General features: G+C 33.9%; 1 protein-coding gene across 1 annotated transcript in view; it reads right to left on the reverse strand.

Annotated features, from left to right (window-relative positions):
- LOC138693473 (thrombospondin type-1 domain-containing protein 4-like) overlaps positions 1-26,742 on the reverse strand; it is a 603,922-nt gene that overhangs the window by 25,908 nt on the left and 551,272 nt on the right. The window contains exon 2 of the mRNA XM_069817459.1: positions 24,991-25,195. Within this exon, the coding sequence (XP_069673560.1) occupies positions 24,991-25,195 (205 nt within the window). The remainder of the gene's footprint in view (positions 1-24,990; positions 25,196-26,742) is intronic.

Below are 26,742 nucleotides of genomic sequence, written 5' to 3' on the forward strand. Positions count from 1 at the left end.
GAAAGAGAAAGAAAGCACAAGGAAGACATAAAGAAAACAGAAAGAAAGGAAATGGGAAGCACAAAGAGAAAGAAAAGAAAAGGGAAATACAAAAAAAAGAGTAAAAGAAAGAAAAAGGCAAAAAAGAGAAATGCATAAAGAAAGAGAAAAACACAAGGAAGGCATAAAGAAAGCAGAAAGAAAGGAAATGGGAAGAATAAAGATAGCGAAAGAAAACAGAAAAGAAAGTAAAGGGAGATATAAACAAACAGAAAGAGAGGAAAACTGAGGGTGAGGCTCAAAGAAAGGAGGAAGAAGAGAGAAGGAGCTAGAGGAAAAAAGAAAAATGAAGGCATAAAAATAGTAAGCAAGAAAATAAGCCAAAAATAAACGAGAAGGAAAGGAAAAGGAAGGCATAATGAAACGGAAAGGAAGGAAAAGATAAAGAAAAAGTGAAGGGAAAAAGGAAAATGAAATAAAATATTTACAATGGAAAATGAGTAACAAAGGAAAAAAAAAAAAGAAATAGAGATAGAATGGATGAGAGAGAAGAAAATGAAAAACAAACGTGAGAAACAAAGATGGAAACTGGAAATGAAAATCGAAAGAGAAAGAAAACAATCTGAACGAGAAAACAGACAAAGAAAATGAAGTGAGGAAGCAAGAATGGAATATGCAACATGGGGTAAATGGAAAAATATAAGGGATGGAAGACGAAGTAAAATAAGGAAAAATTAGTGAAAGATACATAAAATAGAAAGTGAAAAGAAATAGATAAAGTAAAAGAGAGAAAAGTAGGACATAAAAAGGAGAGGAAATAAGGAAAATCACGGCGAAAAGAAAGAAAATAAAGAAATGGGAAAAAGATGAAGAAGAAAGAGGAATAAAGGAAAAATTAAAGAAAGAGACAGGAATGAATTAAGGCAAAGAGAAAGAAATGAAACTGCAAGAATATTCTACCAGAAAGGTATTAGAAGATGGAGGAAAGATATAAAGGAAAAGAAAATAAAATAAGAAAGGGAAAGGGAGATGAAAAGGAAAAAAAATAATAAAGAAAAGAAGAAAATCATGAAGGAAGAAAACATGAAGAGAGAAGAATTCAAGTAAGAAAGATGAACACTAAATAAGTTGACAGCGTCATAAGTAGAGAATGAACTATTTATTGCAGCAATGTTTGTTCTCTTTCTCTAATTACACGTTCGCGGTGATTGCAAGATTTATGGAACTTGAGCAAACGTCATAAACCATTCAACTTGACCGCGTAATTGAAAGGCTGGGTCCGAGAATTAGGTTTGATGGCTAACGAAATGCATAAATGCAGGCTACAGGCAATGTCACAGCCAAGAGAGGGGAAGCACAATTATTATTTAATCCAACGCCATAGATGATTTGTTACAAACATACAAGAATACCACAACAACTGCCGCCACACATCTCTTGAGATGTGTCAGATTGGTATTAGGAGATGAAATATATGTGAAATGGATACTCGGAAGAGTTATGCTAGAGTAGATCCCTTGATACATATTTATCGTAATAAAACGAAGCAACCGTATCAGAAGAAGAAAAAGGATGCATACAGTATGGTCACAGTCTAGTATATAGTCACGAAGCTCGATATGTAGTAAATATGCATCCATTAATAGTTGCTCACCACTAGGATCGCTAATATCGCCTCATTACAGACAATGCGAAATAGTAACGGCACAGTCTATTATTTCTAGCACCCTCACAACTCAAGCTTCGTGACTGTATATAGTAGACAGTGGTATGGTATTGTATACTGTACTCTCAGGACTCAGGAGGATAAAAATGATAGTGTTTTCATTGATTATAGTTCACGTTAACACTTTGTTAATTAAAAACATAAAATTGTTTAGTCACACGTTAAAAAGTGTTAAAATGTTTTAAAAAGGTATATATCTTGGACAGACGCCCGTTTCGACGTGATGTTACGTCTTCATCAGTGTCTCCTGAACTACTGGTGATCTTGAATTCTGCGATGTGCATTTGTCGGTTGTAGGGGTGGGGGTGTGTTGCTCTTATGGTGGGGGCTGGTTGTTTGTGTGTTATGACGTATCATGACATCGAATAATGTGTGGGTATTGAACTGTAATTGTGTATTAAGTATATGTTGTGGGTATGTTATTGTATGTTTATATATTTCGTATTGCTCTAAGATGTTTAACTGTGGACTTTTTGGTGTGATGTGTAAAATTTCCATATATGTTTCTATATTACTGTAGTCATGGTTATTGTTGATAATGTGTTCTGCGTAATTTGATGTGATGTAAGGTTTGGTTATAGCTTTAATACGTTCATTATATCTTGTATGAAAGGATCTTCCTGTCTGACCCATGTAAAAATGTGGACAACTATAGCATTTTAGTTTGTAAACGCCAGTTGAATTATATTTTTTTGAATGTTTAATGTGATTATTTAGATATTTCTGTGTTGTGTTATTTGTTTTGTATGCTATCTTGTATTTTAGTTTTCTGAATGAAGTTGCAATTTTGTGAGTATTGGTATTGTGATATGTGATGTGTTTTGTTAGCTACAGTAGGCTTAAACAGAACATGCAGTACAATTTATTGTTCCTAGTATCAGAATTGAAGAGGATTTACACTTTGAAAATTACGAATTGTGCTGGAAAAAAAGTGTGTAAAATCTGCATGCCATTCAAATTCAAGAATGCAGCCACTTAAGTACGACATAATTTTTATTCTTCCAAACGCCGCAGAGCACTGAAACTTGCTGAACATATAACAAGAGATTGCTGATTAATATTTTCCGGAAAAAAAAAGAAAAAGAAAAAAACGAAAATGCGACTGAAAGTGACCAAAATTTCACTCGTCTCTCCCTTTAAAGTTAAAAACTCAAAATCAAAATCAAATCGAAACTAATATCAGATCAAAATAATGTCAAAACCAAATCAAAGTAATCTGAAATAATGTGTAGCTGTTTATTTAAACATGTTTCTACCTTCCTCAACTTACAGCAGAGACTTCAGCATGTTGCCGTGACGCCACAAAGGAACCCCGTGTCAGTAACTTGTGTAAGGAGGAGGTAGAGTTCAGGGGATAATGTGATTTGTTCTGTGTTAGACCGTGAAGAATAGACATTATAAGTTATTTCCACGAGACTTCAAACACTACCCACCGCCGGCAGCGCACAAACTAACTGTCTAATCTCACATTTAACACTGTCGACTGAGTAGAGTCGCTGTAGAAGGAATGTGGGATTTTACTCTTTTTCTCGTCTCCACAGTATTCCAGTCTGCTAAGGGCTTCGAAAAAGGGAGAGCGGTTATATCTTGGGCAGACCATGTAATATTTTGAGTAATGTACCCCACATGGGAACACCGTGTCTGTGTTCTCCTTGTATTCATTATTCTCCCCTTATTCTCCTTGTCTTTCTTTTGTTTTCATTGTCTTTCCCTTGTTCTCCTTTTATTCCCTTTGTTTTCTCTTTATTTCGTTTGTTCTCATTTTATTCCCCTTGTTGCTCTTAATCTTCTTGTACTCATTGTGTTCTCTTTGTATTCTCCTTGTTCTCTTTGTCTTTCTCTTGTCCTCCTTGTCTTCTCCCTTGTTCTTGTATTCTTCTTTTCTCCCTGGTATTCCCCTTGTTTCTCCTAGAATTTCTCTTGTATGAACACATCCATACGTAGTTTTAAGTAGAGATATGCAGCATAGTAAAGCCACAGTCTAGTATATACAGTCGCGAAGCTTGGGGTGATTTTTTGCATTTCTCGCGATAGTTGCTAGCCGCTTGGAGCAATAGACTGTGTCACTGGCATCATGATCTAATACAGGCCGTAAGGCAGACCATGTGACTCGCTTAAACCGATCACGAAGGGCGGCGTTTCAACCATATAAATTAATTGGAATGCATTAAAAGTAACATATATTTCTCTAAAATGTAGTGTAATTGCATTAATAAAATTTAAAACAATGATTAGGAGACACTTCAGACACAATTCCTTGCGAGTTAAGGTGTAATATCATTTTTGGTGTGAAAATTACGTTGTTAGTATGTGTAATAGACCTACCTGCCTTTATTTCGATTAAATATTGCGAAATTATTGTACATATATTTATGCACGATTCAATAATTTTCAGTTGCACCGCACGAATATTTAGATATGTTGAAATTACAGGTTATGTTTACTGTCCCAGTTGCCCCTTTCTGTCTAATTTTAGTGGTCTCCAATGCCCTGCCATTCATATGGAAATATTATAGGTTATGTTTACTATATCTTAAATTCCTAAATTCGCAATTATACATTATAATTAAGCACAATGTCATATATGATACTTTGCACATTCAGTTTCTCTGTATTTTAATACTACAATTGAGTATTGAATTATTGTATTTATCTACTACCTAAGAGACGAAGTAACTAATTTCATAAGAGTGGTATGATAAATTTTCTGTCTTTATCAAGGAAGGTAGATGTGCTATATTAAAATCACAATATAAATTATTTTTTATTAAACCTCAAAATAGCTTCCATTCTAAACTTAAAATGTTGATGCGAAAAGATTATGTTAACATGTAAAATTCTCTTCACATTAAAATAACACAGTTTCGTAATTATTTCTGCAACATATTATGCAACAAGAAGTAAAGGGAACTTATGGACACATTACACTAAATAAAACTTAGCTATGATACGCAATAAAGTTATAATATAATAATTCACTGAGCTACATACACTGAAATAGAAAACCCGAACATATATTACGGCCTGGTCTAGATCGAAAAGGTATTGACTGTGCCGTATTTCGCATTGTTGTGAAAAGTTGTGTAAACTGTGAAATGTTCGTTATCGGTTGTAATAACTGTAAATGGCTAAAATACAATAATTTGAGTAATAATATGGGACAAGGAGACGTTTGTTGCACTATGAATTCTAAGAAAAAGAGATCAGAGTTATCCTTCCGAAAGATCCAGGAAGGCGAGTTTATAAAATATAATATATACTTTATGAAAATAATATATAAACCTTATGTATTTCGTATTTCAATAAGGGAAGGAAGGTGATAATTTTTCAAAAGAACACGATATCAAAAGTACAATACATTTTATCGTCTGCTAGGGAAAGAGTCTGTGATGAGCAGAGTCCGTGGATATCCAGAGTACTGCAATCGTTTGAGCCGGCAAATGCCGACAAATCCGCCATTGTTAGTCCAGCGCGCTATGCAGTATACAGTTGCATAGGGAAATAATGTAATTTAAGTGCGAAAAAATGCAGTGCTGCTGTGTTCAGAACTGTTCACAGAGAACTGAAAAAAGCGCACATTTGTTTTCTCGGTGACAAGGCGAAAGAAATAAGGAAAAAGGAAAGAAGTGACTATAAATATAAAAAGGAACGATCCACTACTTAAGCGAGCATACATTATGAGATTAATGAATGACTGTATTTTGATATTTATTTTTTCAAAATTTGGGCACCAAAATATTTTTATAAAACTAATCTAGAATTTAAGTTGTTTCAGCAATGATATTTCTACATAAAACAAATGAAAATCACGTACTAATTAGATCAGTGTCAAATTTTTACCATATTCTCCCTTTCAAATCAAGCATTTCTAAATTTAATCCTATTTGCTATTTTTTTATTGGATTATTTTACGACGCTGTATCAACATCTAGGTTATTTAGCGTCTGAATGAAATGAGGGTGATAATGCCGGTGAAATGAGTCCGGGGTCCAGCACCGAAAGTTACCCAGCATTTGGTCGTATTGGGTTGAGGGAAAACCCCGGAAAAACCTCAATCAGGTGACTTACCCCTACCGGGATTCGAACCCGGGCCACCTGGTTTCGCGGCCAGACGCGCTGACCGTTACTCCACAGGTGTGGACTGCTATTTGCAAGAATGACATAATATATTTGTGAAGTTCTGAATTCATTCTTGAGGCAAGATTGTATTGTTTGGCTCGATTGGAAAATGCAGAGACCGTAGAAACTAGAAACCCTATTAAGGTTGGACTGATGTGAAATTTCAATTTTCTAAACTATTCTAGGTAGATCTCTGAAATTTTGTACTTTTAATTTGTAATTTTAAATTGTGTAAATTTAGGTTTTCAAAAATTGCTATATTTTGGCCAGAATTTTTGTCTACATACTTGTCAGACCTTCAGAAATAAAACTTACCTTTTTTCCTTTTATTTTACTAAAAAAAATAATTAAAAATATTTAATGCACTAAAAGTGTAAAAACAGAAAAAAAATTCAACTCGAGCGTAAAAAATAGTATTAAAATACCTTTTACTGATATTCTGGCTGATATGCATCAGGCAGTACATCTCACTTGACGATATGTGTCAGAGGAAGAACAATTGTTTGTATATACCTGAAGTCTGATTAGTGGAATATGTAGCTAATCGGCGAAGTATGCATTGGAGGGAGAAAGGAACTGGCCACCCTACCCCATTATCTCCTGGCCTAGTTGTCTCATGAGTTGTTGTCTCCTTATTGGTGGTACTTATGAGATTCAAACATGTCTTCGGACATTTGACTAAACAACAGCAACAACAAAAAATATGAGTGTTAGGTATAATCCTGATAGTAAGTTTTGTTAAGAACATATTCAAAAACCTCTAATGACTATTGTAATGCAGTAAACTCTATATAAACTGTAAGAATTGTTTATGTATTTTCGCGATATGACTTCCTAAGTTAAAAAGACATAAAATAAATAAATTAAAAAAAAAACCTCTACAAAAATTCATGCACGTAGTACAAAATCTGTAGAAAAAGTAGAATTTTTAGCAATGCAAAATTTACAGTAAATTAAAGTGGAGAAAATTCACTTCAAAGTTTTGGATGATAATAATGAACCAGGTTTCTGTCTTTTTTATTTTCTAGGCATTTTGAAACATATAGACCTAGCCTATTATATACAGAACTTATCCTTGTATACACTACCACGCTGTGCACACCTAACCTACACTAGTAAATAAAGGTGACTAAAAAAACTATGTAAACTTATGAAAACACTATAATAGATAAATATTATTTACAAATCACTATAGACTGTAGACACTATTATAACACTAACAATACAACTGTTAGAAACTTGCAAATATTTCTTGTATCACAAACAAAAACCAAGCATGGAAAACACGTTGTTATGTCTACTAGCAACAAGCAGAATTTTCCTTTAAACAAGAGTTGTGCTCGCCTTTGTAACTGAATGTTTTTTAAAGGAAAGCAACCTTTGAAGTAGGCCTAACACAAGTTGGATTCTATGAAGAAATATTTCGAGAAGTCCAGAAGCTATACTGGCTCAATCGGAAATCTAATATAATAAATAATGTATGAAATAGAGCGTAATTTCCAAAATGGTCGCAGAATTTAGAGTGGAGGGCGTGGACGGAGCATTTAAATTAACAGTCAGAGCCCGCAGCCTTTAAAAAATGTGACCCTAAACAGTTGATAGACCGGTCGTATGGTCATGAAATTTGGCAGAGTGCATCTTTAGACCAAAAATGAATTTTTAAAGGTAAAAGCAAAGAAACGATTTTTTGACCAAAAATGACAATCCTCACGTCAGTGTATCCTTGGGGACATTATACTGAAATTACTGACTTCCATATTTTTAAAGCTAAATTCACAAAATGTTTATCAGTAGTATATCTGGTTAGTAATAACATATGTACAAAATTTCGTCTCTCTATAATAAGTGGTTTGCATTTTATTAATAACTTAATAGAATAATATTGTATTGCTCTATACAAAAAAGTCCCTTGCGTCACAATTTACATTATTTTAATTGATATTCACTTATATGATTATTATATACATTGGAACAAACATTACTATTGGAATTTTCTGTACAGCGAATGGGTATATTACAAGGAAATTTAATGGTTATTAATTTTTTATTTTTTATAATAAAAAATTCTAGTAATTTACTGATTAATTTTACAGCAAACCCTATAGTAAGCTTTGATTCCATGTATGTAAGGAGCCATATAAGTGAAACTCACTTAAGAATAATGTCAATTGTAGTGCAAGCGCCTTTTTATATAGCATTTTAATAAAATAATTAATAAAATGCAAACCACGTATCATAGGCGGATGCAATTTTGTACACTTGTCACTATTAAGCAGATATATCAGTGATAAAAGTTTGATGAATCTAGCTTCGTATGGTAGATATGGATTTCACTGTTGTGAACTCTTAATACTAATGAACTTCGCGAAATTTCAGTATAGTGTCCTCTTATATGCGGAAGCCGGAGAGTTTGCACGAGGAATGCAGTTGGAAATGTTTAGATTTATTGTTATTTTATTTGCAACATTGTTGTTTTCATTTGTTACTTGTAATTTATTAAGTTCTTGTTGCTGTAATACCTATAACTGTGACGTTTATGAAGGAGTGTATTGAACACTTAAATGTGTATTTATGCTATTATAATTATTAAATGAAGTTTTTTTACATTAATATGTTGACTGACAATGTTCTATAATGTAAGGAGATCCTTTAGGCGTTTTTGCTCTTCAAATTAAAAATATCTGAGTTTTACTTTAAATATTCCTATCCTTAGTGTGTTGAAAAGGACTAACAATGGCGGCCGACTCGGTGATTGCGTTACTCTGGTATGTCCACGGACTCTGGTGATGAGGAGATAGTAGCGATCCTGGTGGCTAGCAACTATCTATGGATGCATATTTCAACTGTCTATGTTTGCATATTTAGTAAGTATTGAGCTTCGCAACTGTATATACTAAACTGTGGTAAAGCTATGCACCTATCGATTTTTTTCATAGAATAGTGGTAGTATCGGTGGTGTTCGTAGCGATGCAGGTAATAGTGACAACAGTATTAATAACAGTGTAGCAATACTTTCATTGGCGATGGTACAGTAGTGGCAAAAAAAAAAAAAAACAGGACCGAACCTTGTAGCTGATTTCAGAGCCTTGTTCACTCCAGAGCACGATAGACTGGTAACTAAGACTTTCGTGGTTCGAATCCTGTCTGGGAAGGAAACTTTTTTTTGTTCCTTATTCAAATTTATTCCCAATACTTTTCGAGTGCTGGTAAAATTCATGTTCTGGGAATAATAAGTTAATTAAGTAGTAAAATATTGCTGCAATCGAAAAGTATTGGGAATAAATTTGAATAAGAAACAAAAAAAAGTTTCCTTCCGAGGCAGGATTTGAACCACGAAAGTCTTAGTTACTAGTCTATCGTGCTCTGGGTGAACAAGGCTCTGAAATCAGCTACAAGGGTCGGTCCGGTTTTTTTTGCCACTACTGTACATATTAGGCTTACTGGTGGTGGTAGTGTGGTAGTGATATTAGACCACCGGTGTGGTCGAGGGGGCAGTGATTGGTCCCGTGGATCCCAATTAAATTGATTACCAGGTTTTTACCAAGGTTTTTCCCAGCTGTAAGGTGAATGCCATGTAATCCCATGGAGATTCCTCAGACTCATTTCGCCGAAATAAAATCTCGCTGTCACCATTCTATCGACACTAAATGACAATGCAGCTGATACCGATTAATTAAATAATATATTTAAAAACATCCACAATTAGGGTAAAGGTTGGTAATACTGTAATACGAGTAATATTGTGATAGTCCTTTTTGAGAATTTATTACAACAACAACAACAACAATAATAATAATAATAATAACAATAATAATAAATTAAGCTTCCTTTATGAAAAGGTTGCCAGGTTTGACAAAGCGTAATATATAATTTGGAAAACACACCTAAAAGGGAAAATGATTTACATTTGAAACGGTTAGGGAATAGAATATACAAAAGTCAGAAAAATATAGGCCTACACCTAAGTAGCGTTTGTGCTCATTTGCAGTTAAGAAAGGGATAGTAGCATCATCAGATATGTTAGAATGAATTGAATGTCATATACCGCGAGAAAAATAATAGCTACGGATTTGACATTGATATCTAAACCATTCGAGAGAAGGAACGGTTTTGTGCAGTAACGAACATTCCCTTAATAGGTTGACGCAAAAAACTGATCTTCCTCTCGCTCAGTAAATTGTAATAAATTCTCAAACAGAACTATCACGATATTACCAACCTTCACTCTACTACCACAATTACTGCTACTGCTGCTACTACTGTTACTTCTACTGCTGCTAATGCTACTGATACCACCACCACCACCACCACCACCACCACCACCACCACCACCACCACCACCACCACCACCACCACCACATCTTTACGGTTTGCATTATTCTCGCCCGTTTCAGCTCTATGTTAATCGAATCGTCCTGAGCATGCCAAACTTTTTGTCATATGTGGATTTGTACGTGTAGGCAGATATTTTAGAATCTGGTCAGTTTGTATTCACTATAAATCTCATAAGACCTTCAGTGATTCGAATCTCGGTCCTTTTGATGAGAAGTCATAAACCAAACCACGGCTTGATCACCAGGTTGTAAATGTACAGAGTCAAGCTGTATCTACCGAGCGTTATCAAATGTCATTTATTTGCCGGTTTATGAGGGTAATTCAAAGCATTTAAGAGAGGAATTAGTCGACGGCGCCAGTGGAAATGCTTGGTCACTTAAGCAAAAGAAAAATTAGAGTCTGTTACCTCTTAGGTGGTCTCTACCACGAACACAGGTGCTTGACTTTTTATATCGAAGACTTCTCATACACAGTTCAAATAAATGCTTGCCGTGCCTTAGTAAACATAACTTCCTCTTCGTTCGTCCATCTCAAGGTAACAATTGAGCACAATCGCTACAGCTTTAGTGCGGTGTTAAAATCTCACATGACCACCACTTGCGTATTTACTTTTAAAAGCGACGAGAATTGAATAGTTTTTATTCTTTCTTGATAGCAAGAAGATCGTTAAGATCCAACAGTGTCGTAAATTTCACAATCGCCAAGCAGAGAATCTAAAATTCACATCACAACAAAAAATGAACTTGATCATGAAAAGGTGAAGTATCCCGCGTGGAGGTCCATGATGTGCCTGATGAAAATTCAACATAGTTTCCAATTATAAACCTTCAGACAGACGAGATCTTGTAAGGTCTCGCAAAAGGTGGAATAAGGTTGGAAAAGGTTTGTAGCCCGGCTGGGGAATTACGGGAGAAAAAGAAGTCAAATAGTAGCTGAACAAAAGAGAAATACTTTTTAATTATAAAGCTGGAGGTAGACGAGATTCTATAAAATCTCGCAAACGCTGAGCTGAGGATTTCAAATGCTAACTGAACAAAAAATATCATTTAATTATAAAACTAAGTGTAGACGAGATCCTGTGAAGTCTCACACACTATCGACTAAGGGTGGAAAAAGCTTGCAACCTATCCACGAGTTACAGAAGGAATAGAAGAGAAGATGTCAAGTTCTAAATCAACGAACACGATTTTCAATTATGGAACAGGAGCTAGAGAAGATCCTGTCAAATTTTACGACATGTAAACTGAGGTTGAAAAATACTTGCAGCCTACCATGAATTATAAAAGAAAGACAAGAGGGGATGTCAAAGTGCTAATTTAGCAACAAGAATTAATTTTTTTATTGTTAAATGTTCTACAAAATTTTGCAAACTGTGGATTGAGAGTGGAAAACGCTTTTAGCTAATCCATGAATTACAGAAGGAAAAGAAAGATGATTTTAAATGATAATTAAATAAAAATAATTTTTAATTGCAAAACTGGAGATAGAGAAGACCCTATACAATTTTATAAACAGTGGACTGAGAATGGAAAATGTTTGTAGGAGAAAAAAAAGGAAAATCGAATGCTAATTAAAACAATTTTTAATCATTAAGCTCGACATAGATGAGGTTTTATAAAATCTCGCAAGCTATGGACTGAGTGTGAAAAATTATTGTAGCCTATCCATTAATTACAAAATAATAATAATAATAATAATAATAATAATAATAATAATAATAATAATAATAATAATAATAAATGATGTCAAATGCTAATTTATCGAAACTCTTTTTTTTTCAACCGTAAGCAATATTTTTTATTTATTTAGCTAATAAGGAAAGTGAGTACAATAAAATTAAAAAGTATATAACAAAGGCAGTTTACTAAATACACTAATTGACTTAATTTAGACCGAAAACTAATACACAAGAGAAAAAATAAAGAGAAAAAACACATAATATAATATAAATTGACAATCAGACAGAAGCCAGTGACATTCAATAAAACATGAATATAGCCGAGAGAAATAAAAGGCAAAAAATACACACATTTGTTAATATTACATATCATTAATAATTTTAAAAATTTCTATTTTAAAAAGTTCATTTTTTAAATATTTCAAATTTAGAAAATTATTTGTAATTCTATTATAAAGTCTTGGGTCGAAACTAGCACCATGTTTAAGTGCTGCACTTGTATGGCATTTAGGCTCAATCAATGGGAAAGTAGACTTTTGTCTTCGAGTACGATATTCATGTCGATTAGATTATTTTATGTTTTTTTGATTTCTGTGGTAGTAAGTTAGTAAACTATATTTATAAATTTATTCAATAATTAATACTTTAAAATCCATATCAATTAAATTTGTTGTGTAATCCATATTTTTATCAGTCTTCTGTGTAATAAAATTAATGAATTAAATACAGATGGTGCTACACCACCCCAATTTATTATACCATATTTTAATAATGATTGTACTGAATCTAAAAATATTATTCTCAATGCCTCCTTAATGATAAAATTTCGAAGTATTATGAATTTATAAATTGTCTTTTTTATATTTGTACACATGGAATCAATTTGTTTATCAAACGTAAATGTTGAGCTATAATAATTCCTAAATATTTAACTCGTGTGGAAGGTGTTAGATGTGATGTTGTCACTTGTGAGGTTCAGACCTATCTTCGGACAGTTGACTAAACAACAATAATACTGAAAGTACACGAAGTTCTGTAACATGTCCCAAATGATAAATTGGGTGTAGGGAGGCTTGTAGTCTGGGTATAAATTACAGAAAGAAAAACCAAAGATGCAAAATGCTACGAACACAACTTCTCAATTATAAATCTGGAGATAGGCGGGTTTCTATTTAAAAAAATCGCAAACGAGAGACTGAGGCTGAGGCAGGTTGTAATGTAGCTACAAATTTCAAAAGAAAGAAAATACGAGGATAGCACGTCAATTGCTAGTTTAACAAAAAATATCTTTTCATTGTAAAAATGAAGGTAGACGGGATCCTGCAAGATCTCGAAAACTGTCGACTAAGGGTGGAAAGTGCCTATAGTCTACACATGATTTAAGAAGATGATGATGATGCCAACAAAAATACTTCTTTTTCTTCTTCTACAGAGGAAATTCTCTTCAAAATATGTGACTGGTTCTCAGTCAATAAATTGGTATTAAATTGTAACAAAACTAACATAATTATTCAATTTAAATCCTGTCCAAATTCAACCTCGCAAATTTCTAGCGCAATAATTAACAATAGATCCCTATTAGAAACAACAATAACAACAACCAAATTTTTTGGCTTAAAATCGATAATGTGTTAAACTGGAAAAATCTTATTAAAGAAATTATCCCCAAACTAAATTCAGCTTGTTTTGCTATTAGATCTATGCAAAAGATAGTAAATAACAATACCTTAAAACCAATATACTTTGCATACTTCCACTCAGTAATGAGTTTTGGAATAATGTTCTGGGGAAATCCACAGATAGTAACAGTATATTTCTATTGCAAAAAAGAGTAATTAGAATAATAGTAGGTGCCAAATCTAGGGAATCGTGTAGGACTATTTTCAAAAAACTACAAATAATGCCCATGGCTTGTCAGTATATCTTTTCATTAATAATCTTTCTCGTATGTAATCGTGAAAACTTTGTAACTAATTCAACAGTTCTTAATATAAATACACGTCAAAAAATAACTTTCATACTCCATCGGCAATCTATCGTGCTATCAAAAAGGAGTGCGTTATATGGCAGTAAAAATTTTTAATAGCCTCCCTATCGATATAAAAAAATGAAACTCAAAACATAAGATTATTTAGGGTCAAATTAAAGAAGTACCTAATTTCTCACGCCTTCTATTCTTTAGGTGAATTCATGACATTCAACACTTCCTGAAATTGATACTAAAACTATGTGTTGTACTAGTAGACTATATTGTAAATCTCGTCTGTATATATTTCATCTAGACTGTGACTATAAATTAAGACTTTATAATAGTATTAAGTTTTTTGACTTGTTCCATATTCTAGCTGTAAAGCAATGTATGAATACCATGGAATGTTAATAAATAAAATACAATACAATACCATATAAAGGACTTAGATTCTCGACCCGTTCCGAAACTAAGGAAATTGAAACTCCTACCTCCATCTTGTACGAGGACGACCTGTATCCTGTTTTCCAATTGCATTATAATAATCTACTTGCCGAAGTAGGCGTTCAGAAATATTCCTTCTATATGATCCTATTTTTTTATAACGTTGTAATCTAATATTAGTTCTTCTACTTGCATTTGAGCTCTGATATCTTCTCGTAAAAATTTCCTGGCAGTGGTTAGAAGAATGTTAAGGTGGTCAAAAATGTTATAAAAATGGCATCGCATACATTAGTCGCAATTATCTCTTCTCAATGAACAGAAACTTTCCTGGATGACAATGCTTTGTCCTCCGCTGTGGTAGAGTAGAGAAAAAAGATAAAGATAAAGACAGCGTATTATGAGCTAATTCGCTTACGGGGGTCCTTGAAATTGAAAATCCTGTACTTGATAGAATTTAGGTTCATTAACTGACATTGACATCTTCAAAACATTGAAGAAGTAATAATCAGTTGGATATCTTCAATAAACGGAATGAAAATAAATAACTAGTCTATACAACATTTTATTAAAAGTGTAGACAGGGTAGGAAAGGAAAAAAGTGAAATGAAGTACTTAAGGTTTTTAGGAGAATCTCTGAATATATTAAAATTAATTGTTTAGATTGCATGGTATGTAAGCAGCAACAAAAGTCTAATTTAGTTTACGAACCGCCACTGGGTTTGCGTTCATTAACCATTTGTTGTTTCGTATTTCAACAACTCGTCGCTAACCCGCTGTGTGTATTGAGGTTAAACCACGGCCACACTCTTCCGTGCAACTCCATAATATTGCACCTCACTAATTAACGCTCAACATGCGCAATAATCCTAGTCCAAACTAAACCAAACAATAGAGAAATTAATATTGACAATTTAATAATGATAATAATACCAAATGTAGTTCACATCCGTGATATTATCGTTGGTGTTGCCACACTCACAATGCGAGCGTTGTAGTGAAACATGCGACCGGTTTCACCAGCGTTTGTCGCTTCAGATATTTTCCAACAGATTGTTATAATAATTATTTTATCAATATTTTTTCAACAAATATCAAATTCTAAATATTTATTATATTAACACGAAACTACATACGATGATTCCTGTTTACAATCGATTTTAGCAGCCGACCATTAAAACGAGAGAACCGGTAGAACTGGTTCACATATATTATCTTAATTAAACGTATCAATTTCTAAACGTTTGTCATATTTCCACGTAGCTACATACGACTGGTACATGCGTACAATCGATTTTAGCAGTCGACCATAACACGAGAGAACCAACAGAATCGGTCATATCTTACTTAAACATATGAAATTATAAACGTTTACCATATTACCAAATAACTACATAAGACTCATTCCTGTGTACAATCGATTTTAGCAGCCGACCATTAACACGAGGGAAAAGATAGAACCGGTTAATTGACATCTTACTTAAACGTATCAAATTCTGAAAGTTTATCGTATTACCACGTAACTACATACGACTGATTCCAGTATACAATCGATTTCAGCAGTCGACCATAACACAAAAGTACGAATAGAACTGCTTACACCTTACACAAAAATTTCAAATTCTAAAAGTTTATCATATTGCCACGTAACTGCATACGTCTTATTCCTGTGTACAATCGATTTCAGCTGGCGACCATTAACACGAGAGAACCGATAGAACTGGTTAACTTATACCTTAGTTAAACGTATCAAATTCTAAAAGTTTATTACCACGTAACTACAAACGACTAATTCCTGTCTACAATCGATTTCAGCAGTCGACCATTACACGAGATTACCAATAGAACTGGTCAACATATCTTATTTAAACTTATCAAACTCTACATGTTTATCATATTACCACATAACTACATATGACTGAATCTTGCTCAAACGTATAATATTTTAAACGCTTATCTTATTACCACGTAACTGCAAACAACCGATTCCTACGTACAATCGTTTTCAGAAGTCGAGCATTAATAAGACAGTACCTACAGAACTAGTTAAGTTTTGTCTTACTTAAACGTATCAAATTATAAATGTTTATCATATTATCACGTAACTGCATACGACTGGCTCTTACTTAAACGTATCATTTTCTAAACCTTTATCGTATTACCACGTAACTACATACGACTGATCCCTATGTACAATCGATTTCAGTAGTCGACCATGAACTCGAGAGAATCGATAGAAGTTGTTACTTATATCTCACTTAAACGTATTTAATTCTAAATGTATATTACATTACCACGTAACTCCATATGACTGACTCCTGTGCACTATCAATTTCAGCTGCCGACCATTAACACGAGGGAACTGATAGAACTGATTTACTTATATCTTAATTGAACATATGAATTTCTAAACGTTTGTCATATTTCCACGTTGATTCGTACGACTGATTCATGCCTACAATCGATTTTAACAGTCGACCATAACACGAGAGAACCAATAGAAGTGGTCATATCTTACTTAAACGCATCGAATTATAAATATTTATTATGTTACCACGTAACTACATACGACTGATCCCTGTGTACAATCGACTTCAGCAGCTGACCATTAACACGAGAGAACCGATAGAACCGCTTAACTTATATCTTAGTTAAACGTATCAAATTCTAGATGTTTATTACCAGGTAACTGCATACGACTTGTTCCTGTGTAAAATCGATTTCATCAGTCGAACATAACACGAGAGTACCAATAGAACTGCTTATATCTTACAGAAACCTATCAAAATCTAAATGTTTATCATATTACCACGTAACTACATAGACCGATTCCTGTGTACAAACGATTTTGGCAGTGGTAAATTAACACTAGAACTGGTTAACATATATCTTACTAAAACTTATCAAATTCTAAATGATTATCCTATTACCACGTAACTACATACGACTGATCCCTATGTGCAATCGATTTCAGCAGTTGATTATGAACTCGAGAGAATCGATAGAAGTGGTTTACTTATGTCTTACTTAAACGTATCAAATTCTAAATGTCTATCATATTACCACGTAGGCCTAACTGCATACGAATGACTAGTGTGTACTATCGATTTCAGCAGCCGACCATTAACACCAGAGAATTGATAGAACTGTTCCCTTATATCTTAGTTAAACGTATCAATTTCTAATTTCTAAACGTTTGTCATATTTCCACGTAGCTACATACGACTGATTCATGAGTGCAATCGATATTAACAGTCGATTATAAAACGAGAGAAACAATAGAACTGTCATATCTTAGTGAAACATATCAAATTATAAATGTTTATCATATTACCAAATAACTACACACGACTCATTCCTGTTTACAATCGATTTCAGCAGTCGACCATTAGCACGAAGGAACAGACAGAACCGGTTAACTTATATCTTAGTTAAACGGATTAAATTCTATATGTTTATTACCACGTAACTACATACGACTGATTCCTATGTACAATGATTTCAGCAGACGACCATAACACGAGAGTACAGATAGAACTGCTTACATCTTACAGGAAAATATCGAATTCTAAATGTTTATCATATTACCACTTACATTCACTTGCTTGTTTCGCTGAGCAGCCGCTCTAGGCAGGCGTTATAGAGGCGCGATGTAATTTGTCTTTATTAAGTAGCATCCTCTACACCCTCGCGTTCATCTACGCTTATCGCAGGTAATAGTTAACTAAGTTATAGAGTTTTATTACATAATTTAACACACAGTCTATTACACTGGCTGGTTTAGAAGAGAAATTTCTAAAGTTTTACACACCTTTAGTACGATTTTAGTTAGTTACAGTATTTCATGTGGTGTGAATTTATATTTTGGTACTTGAATTGTACCTTAGGTGCAGAGACGTCCAACGTTTTTTTTATTGGTTTATTTTACGACGCAGTATCAACATGTAGGTTATTTAGCGTCTGAATGAAATGAAGGTGATAATGCCGGTGAAATGAGTCCGGGGTCCAGCACCGAAAGTTACCCAGCATTTGCTCGTATTGGGCTGAGGGAAAACCCCGGAAAAAAAACCTTAACCAGGTAACTTGTCCCGACCGGGATTCGAACCCGGGCCACCTGGTTTCGCGGCCAGACGCGCTGACCGTTACTCCACAGATGTGGACCGTCCAACGTTTCGGAGTTATATATCGGTTCCGTCATCATGCCATATCCTCTAAGAAGAGGCAACTCAGTTACCAGCGAAATGAGTCCATAATCCAGTTGCTAAAGTTACCCAGCATTTGCTCTTATTGGGTTAAGGGAAAATCACGGAAGAAACCACAACCGGTAAACTTTTCCAACCAGGAGTTCAACCTGGTCAGACATGCTAACCGTTACTCCACAATGGTGGACGATATTTATTATTAGATGAGCAGATTCATATAATTTCGTCTCTCGAGCTAAAAATGCGATTCGTATAAACGTTAATAAAATCTACAAATTCCAACCGATTGTGCTAATTTTTTCAGGAAGTGTTTAATACGCGTGTCTACGCCGGTTTCTATCATTGGTTTCAATTTTCGACCCAAAGAAATAGTTTGTAAAAATTTAGTTTTTGCGGGATTTTAAGGGATATAAACATGAATAAAAATTACAAATACCATTGGATTCCTCTAAAAAAAAATAAATAAATGTATGTGTCTGCACACATATCTGTCAAAAGTTTCATGGTCGCATGCAGAAAAACATAGCCTAAGATAATTATCTTGCAGTTATACACAAAAATAATGGTACCAGTGATTTATAAATAGAGAAAAAAATAGCACTAGGACAACAAATATGAAAGTAATAGGCCAAAATCAGTAATTATGAATAAAAAAAATAAAATAGGGCCCAACATAAGAATTTATAAATCAATACTAGAAAGCATAACGACTTAAGCAGCAAAAGTTTTAGGGACAACTGAACAAAACAAACAAAAAATTAAGAAACATGGAAATGAGGTTTTGGCGAAGTTGTTGTGGAATAACACTAGAAGACCATGGAAAGAATGAAACAATTAGAGAACGAATGGGTACACTTCAATTATTGATACAATAGGAACAAAGAACCTAAGATAGAACGAATACGTACAATGGCTGGTGGAAGATCACTGGCCAAAGAAAATGACGTCTTACACAGAGAAGAAAAGGAGCACCAAGACAAACTTGGTTAGATGACATAACACCCATGAATGACAGGAACCTTCAGGATGGAGACTTGGAGGATCGTAAACTTTGGAAACTGCTATGCGAGAAATGACCTAGTGTTGTATATAAATTCGGTTTTAATATTAATAAAGTTATCATAATTACTCGTACTAAGAAAGTCAAAATACAGTAAATAAGATATATGTCAAAACACGGTATTGAGAAGTTTCATTGCACCTGAAAGCTTTTCAAGGAGAAAATAGAAACAAACAAAAATGCGACTTACATTTGAATGTGAAGATAGTAAAAGAAAGTTAGGGAGATTGAATTCAAGGTTCGGTCCTTCTAAGTCAAAACTGTAACCATTCACCCAAATAACATCGCTGAATTATTATACCCCTGAAAGCAGCATCAATAAACTACATTTGCAGTGTTTCCATATCCTATATTTTAATTTATATTTCTGAGAAAAATATTAATGTACGTAAATATGAAAGTTTATTGATTTTATTTCTAAAGAATCGCACGGAGGTATGCTTGTCCGTTTCTTCACTCTGTAATCTGTGTGATACGACAATAGTTTGGATAGAAGAAAGCTATAGGAACAATATATTCAAATTTGAAGGTTATTGCGTGAACTTACACAAGTAGTTCCTGTCCTATTTAAAATTTGAGGAATATTGTGTAAACTCACCCAAGTAATTTCCGTTCTATTCAAAATTTGAGGTTCATTATGTGAACTCACTCAAGTAGTTTCTTCTATATTTAAAATTTAGGGTTATTGTGTGAACTCACCCAAGTAGTTCCTACCATATTTAAAATTTGAGGGCTATTGTATGAACTCATCCAAAGTAGTTCCCGCTTTATTTAAAATTGGAGAGTTACTGTGTCAACTCACCCAAGTAGTTCCTACCATATTTAAAATTTGAGGGTTATTATATGAACTCATCCAAAGTAGTTCCTGCTTTATTTAAAATTGGAGAGTTACTGTGTGAACTCAACCAAGTAATTCCTAATATAATTAAAATTTGAAGATTATTGTGTGAACTCGTCTAAATAGTTCCTGCTTTATTTCAAATTGCACATTTACTGTGTGAACTCACCCAAGTAATTCCTATTATATTTAAAATTTGAAGATTATTGTGTGAACTCGTCTAAATAGTTCCTGCTTTATTTCAAATTGGACAGTTACTGTGTGAACTCACCGAAGTAATTCCTATTATATTTAAAATTTGAAGATTATTGTGTGAACTTGTCTAAATAGTTCCTGCGTTATTTCAAATTGGACAGTTACTGTGTGAACTCACCCAAGTAATTCCTATTATATTTAAAATTTGAAGATTATTGTGTGAACTCGTCTAAATAGTTCCTGCTTTATTTCAAATTGCACATTTACTGTGTGAACTCACCCAAGCAATTCCTATTATATTTAAAATTTGAAGATTATTGTGTGAACTCGTCTAAATAGTTCCTGCGTTATTTCAAATTGGACAGTTACTGTGTGAACTCACAGAAGTAATTCCTATTATATTTAAATTTTGAAGATTATTGTATGAACTTGTCTAAATAGTTCCTGCGTTATTTCAAATTGGACAGTTACTGTGTGAACTCACCCAAGTAATTCCTAATATATTTAAAATTTGAAGATTATTGTGTGAACTCGTCTAAATAGTTCCTGCTTTATTTCAAATTGCACATTTACTGTGTGAACTCACCCAAGCAATTCCTATTATATTTAAAATTTGAAGATTATTGTGTGAACTCGTCTAAATAGTTCCTGCGTTATTTCAAATTGGACAGTTACTGTGTGAACTCACCCAAGTAATTCCTATTATATTTAAAATTTGAAGATTATTGTGTGAACTCGTCTAAATAGTTCCTGCGTTATTTCAAATTGGACAGTTACTGTGTGAACTCACCCAAGTAATTCCTATTATATTTAAAATTTGAGGATTATTGTGTGAACACGTCAAAAAAAGTTTCTGCTTTATTTAAAATTGGACAGTTACTGTGTGAACTCACCCAAGTAATTCATACTACATTTAAAATTTGAGGGTTATTGTGTGAACTCACCCAAGTAGTTCCTACTACAATATTTAAAACTGGACAGTTACTGTGTGAACTCACCCAAGTAGTTTCAGCTTTATTTAAAATTTGAGGCTTATTGCGTGAATTCACCCTACCAGTTCCTGCTCTATTTAAAATTTGAGGGTTATTGTGTGAACTCAATCTAGCAGTTCCTGTTATAGTTAAAATTTGAGGGTTATTGTGCGAACTCAATCTAGTACCTGCTGTATTTAAAATTTGAGGGTTATTGTGCGAACTCAATCTAGTAGTTCCTGCTGTATTAAAAATTTGAGGGTTATTGTGCGAACTCATCTAAGTAGTTTCTGCTTCATTTAAAATTGGACAGTTACTGTGTGAACTCACCCAAGTAGTTCGTGCTTAATTAAAAATTGCACAGTTACTGTGTGAATTCATCCAAGTAATTCTTACTATATTTAAAATTTGAGGGTTAATGTGTGAACTCACCCAAGTGGTTCCTATTCGATTTAAAATTTGAGGGTTATTGTGTGAACTCAAGTAATTCCTGCTATATTTAAAATTTGAAGGTTAAGTTAAATTATGAACTCACCCAAGTAGTTCCTGCTTTATTTAAAATTTGAAGGTAACTGTATGAACTCACCCAAGTAGTTCGTACTCTATTTAAAATTGAAGTTTATTATGTGAACTCACCCAAGTAGTTCCTGCTCTATTTACAATTTGAGGGTTATTGCGTGAACTCACCCAAGTAGTTCCTGCTCTATTTAAAATTTGAAAGTTAAGTTATAATGCGAACTCACCCAAGTAGTTCCTGCTCTATTTAAAATTTGAAAGTTAAGTTACAATTCGAACTCACCCAAGTAGTTCCTGCTCTATTTAAAATTTGAAAGTTAAGTTATAATGCGAACTCACCCGAGTAGTTCCTGTTCTATTTAAAATTTGAAAGTTAAGTTATAATGCGAACTCACACAAGTAGTTCCTGCTCTATTTAAAATTTGAAAGTTAAGTTATAATGCGAACTCACCCAAGTAGTTCCTGCTCTATTTACAATTTGAGGGTTATTGCGTGAACTCACCGAAGTAGTTCCAGCTCTGTTTAAAATTTGACAGTTAAGTTAAATTGCGAACTCACCCAAGTAATTCCTGCACTATTTAAAATTTGAAAGTTAAGTTATATTTCGAACTCACCCAACTAGTTCCTGCTCTATTTAAAATTTGAAAGTTAAGTTATATTGCGAACTCACCCAAGTAGTTTCTGCTCTATTTAAAATTTGAGAGTTAAGATATATTGCGAACTCACCCAAGTAGCTCTTGCTCTATTTAAAATTTGAGAGTTAAGTTATATTGCGAACTCACCCAAGTAGCTCCTGCTCTATTTAAAATTTGAGAGTTACGTTATATTGCCAAATCACCCAAGTAGTTCCTGCTCTATTTAAAATTTGAGAGTTAAGTTATATTGCGAACTCACCCAAGTAGCTCCTGCTCTATTTAAAATTTCACAGTTAAGTTATATTGCGAACTCACCCAAGTAGTTTCTTCTCTATTTAAAATTTGAAAGTTAAGTTATATTTCGAACTCACCAAAGTAGCTCCTGCTCTATTTAAAATTTGAAAGTTAAGTTATATTGCGAACTCACCCAAGTAGTTCCTGCTCTATTTAAAATTTGAAAGTTAAGTTATATTGCGAACTCATTCAAGTAGCTCCTGCTCTATTTAAAATTTGAGAGTTAAGTTATATTGCCAAATCACCCAAGTAGTTCCTGCTCTATTTAAAATTTGAGAGTTAAGTTATATTGCGAACTCACCCAAGTAGCTCCTGCTCTATTTAAAATTTGACAGTTAAGTTATATTGAGAACTCACCCAAGTAGTTCCTGCTATATTTAAAATTTGAGAGTTAAGTTATATTGCGAACTCACCCTAGTAGCTCGTGCTCTATTTAAAATTTGACAGTTGAGTTATATTGCGAACTCACCCAAGTAGTTCCTGCTCTATTTAAAATTTGAAAGTTAAGTTATAATGCGAACTCACCCAAGTAGTTACTGCTCTATTTAAAATTTGAAAGTTAAGTTATAATGCGAACTCACCCAAGTAGTTCCTGCTCTATTTACAATTTGAGGGTTATTGCGTGAACTCACCGATGTAGTTCCAGCTCTGTTTAAAATTTGACAGTTAAGTTAAATTGCGAACTCACCCAAGTAATTCCTGCTCTATTTAAAATTTGAAAGTTAAGTTATACTGCGAACTCACCCAAGTAGTTTCTGCTCTATTTAAAATTTGAGAGTTAAGATATATTGCGAACTCACCCAAGTAGCTCCTGCTCTATTTAAAATTTGAGAGTTAAGTTATATTGCCAACTCACCCAAGTAGCTCCTGCTCTATTTAAAATTTGACAGTTAAGTTATATTGCGAACTCACCCAAGTAGCTCCTGCTCTATTTAAAATTTGAAAGTTAAGTTATATTGCGAACTCACCCAAGTAGTTCCTGCTCTATTTAAAATTTGACAGTTGAGTTATATTGCGAACTCACCCAAGTAGTTCCTGCTCTATTTAAAATTTGACAGTTAAGTTATATTGCGAACTCACCCAAGTAGCTCCTGCTCTATTTAAAATTTGACAGTTAAGTTATATTGCGAACTCACCCAAGTAGTTCCTGCTCTATTTAAAATTTGACAGTTAAGGTATATTGCGAACTCACCCAAGTAGTTCCTGCTCTATTTAAAATTTGAGAGTGAAGTTATATTGCGAACTCACCCAAGTAGCTCCTGCTCTATTTAAAATTTGAGAGTCAAGTTATATTGCGAACTCACCCAAGTAGCTCCTGCTCTATTTAAAATTTGAGAGTTAAGTTATATTGCGAACTCACCCAAGTAGTTCCTGCTATATTTAAAATTTGAGAGTTAAGTTATATTGCGAACTCACCCAAGTAGCTCCTGCTCTATTTAAAATTTGAGAGTTAAGTTATATTGCGAACTCACCGAAGTAGTTCCTGCTCCATTTAAAATTTGAAAGTTAAGTTATATTGCGAACTCACCCAAGTAGTTTCTGCTCTATTTAAAATTTGAAAGTTAAGTTATATTGCGAACTCTCCCAAGTAGCTTCTGCTCTATTTAAAATTTGACAGTTAAGTTATATTGCGAACTCACCCAAGTAGTTCCTGCTCTATTTAAAATTTGACAGTTAAGTTATATTGAGAACTCACCCAAGTAGTTCCTGCTCTATTTAAAATTTGAGAGTTAAGTTATATTGTGAACTCACCCAAGTAGTTCCTGCTGTATTTAAAATTTGACAGTTAAGTTATATTGCGAACTCACCCAAATAGCTCCTGCTCTATTTAAAATTTGACAGTTAAGTTATATTGCGAACTCACCCAAGTAGTTCCTGCTCTATTTAAAATTTGAGAGTTAAGTTATATTGCGAACTCACCCAAGTAGTTCCTGCTATATTTAAAATTTGAGAGTTAAGTTATATTGCGAACTCACTCAAGTAGTTCCTGCTCTATTTAAAATTTGAAAGTTAAGTTATATTGCGAACTCACCCAAGTAGTTCCTGCTCTGCTTGAGCTCGGAGATGGTGATGTTGCAGGCGCCTCGCGGGATCTGGGCGATGAGGTTGTAGCCCACGGGCAGCTGCGGGCGCGTGAACAGGCCGGACACCAGGCGGCAGGTGCTGTTGTCGCCGCCGCACACCCCGCACGCGTCCACGCGCTTCGCCGAGCCCACCACGCCGTCGCAGCCCACGTGCTGCAACACGCAATAAATCATGTCTCTTCCGATAGGCCACGACACATTTCTGATGCTAGATAACACTCGCAAGTAAATCAAATCATTTGTTCCGGACGGGAAACAATACACGCGTAATGCGTAATTCGAGACCCTCCTCCCTTGCATTCCAAGCCAGGACCCCGGGGAGAGGAGGCGATCAATCAAGACTCCAACGCCTTGCTCATTCAACTGTTACACAGTCTCTCCGGTACTTAATCAAATTGTACACTAGCACAGAGAAGTTTTTAATTGTGTTTCATTATTAAAAGTAAGGAATATAATCTGCTTACATGTATTAGGCCCATCTTTTTAGATTACATAAAGACATTTGACAGTACAAGCATAAGTAAATCTGGGAAAATATTAGAATTCAAATTAAGATTTCTTCCCTATTATGTACGTATAATCAAGTTCTTAAATAAGCCTATAGAAAAATGTATAAATAAATAGAAATATGAAATAAAGAAAAATAATATAAAATAAAATGCATCAAAGGAGAGATAAATGTGTTCATTTCAACCTGTAAGTGCCTATGTATGTATGTAGTAAGTGCCTGTGTATGTATGTATGTATGTATGTATGCATGCATGTATGCATGTATGTATGCATGCATGCATGTATGGGCTATCCCATCTCAAATCGACCGAAATATAGAGAAAATTGACCTTGCAATTTTTAAATACAATGAATCTTTTTATGTCCGTTGACAACTGTGATACAATGCTTTGTGCAAAGTTTGAGGCATCAGAACTTCATAGTGTTTAAATTAAAAATTTTAAATTTATCGTATTTTCATAAAATTAGCAACTTTAAACTGTTGTGGCTCCGAAACCCTTTCACCCAGTGATCAAAATCATGGTTTATTTTGATGCAGAGAAGTTAAAGTTTATATTGACATGTAAACAGTTTTTCTTACTTTTTATGGAAATGGAGAAATTTAGATTTTTCTTCACTAAGACGCCTTTGCCCACGAAAAAATATTTTTAAAATATATGGTTAGATTCCGCATTGAAAGTACAAATAAACACATATTTTTTTACTGGTGCACCGTTAATAAGAAAGTATTGAAAATATCAAATAAAGAAAATAAATAGTACGCGCGTGAACTAACCAGCTGACTGTGAGGCGGGAGCTAGCTAAGCAAGCAAGGCCAGAAGACATAAATACGTGATGTTTCGTCTAGTAGCGCATAGCTGGACTAGCTTTATCACAAGTGTTCGTGCGGTACTGCGCCGTTCAAGTCTAGGCGTGTGAATATAATGTATTTAATACCCTCGAAACTTATTGCCGTGTCACTAAGCAAACAATGCCGAATCCCTCTTAATAATGCAAGGTTTTTTCTCAATATTTTTTTACATTTTTACAAATGGGCAAAGAGCCTAAAAGTAAGTAAAATTAGATTATCTGTCTCTCTGTATACAATAAAAATAAGGATTACTTCTTAACATAATCTACCAAATGTCAGCTTCAAAATGAGCTCCCGTTCAATGTTCTGCAGTAAACGGTTCCAGAGTTCTGAGCGCTGA

Source organism: Periplaneta americana, chromosome 17 (genome assembly GCF_040183065.1).
Source record: "Periplaneta americana isolate PAMFEO1 chromosome 17, P.americana_PAMFEO1_priV1, whole genome shotgun sequence".
NCBI classification, from domain to species: domain Eukaryota; kingdom Metazoa; phylum Arthropoda; class Insecta; order Blattodea; family Blattidae; genus Periplaneta; species Periplaneta americana.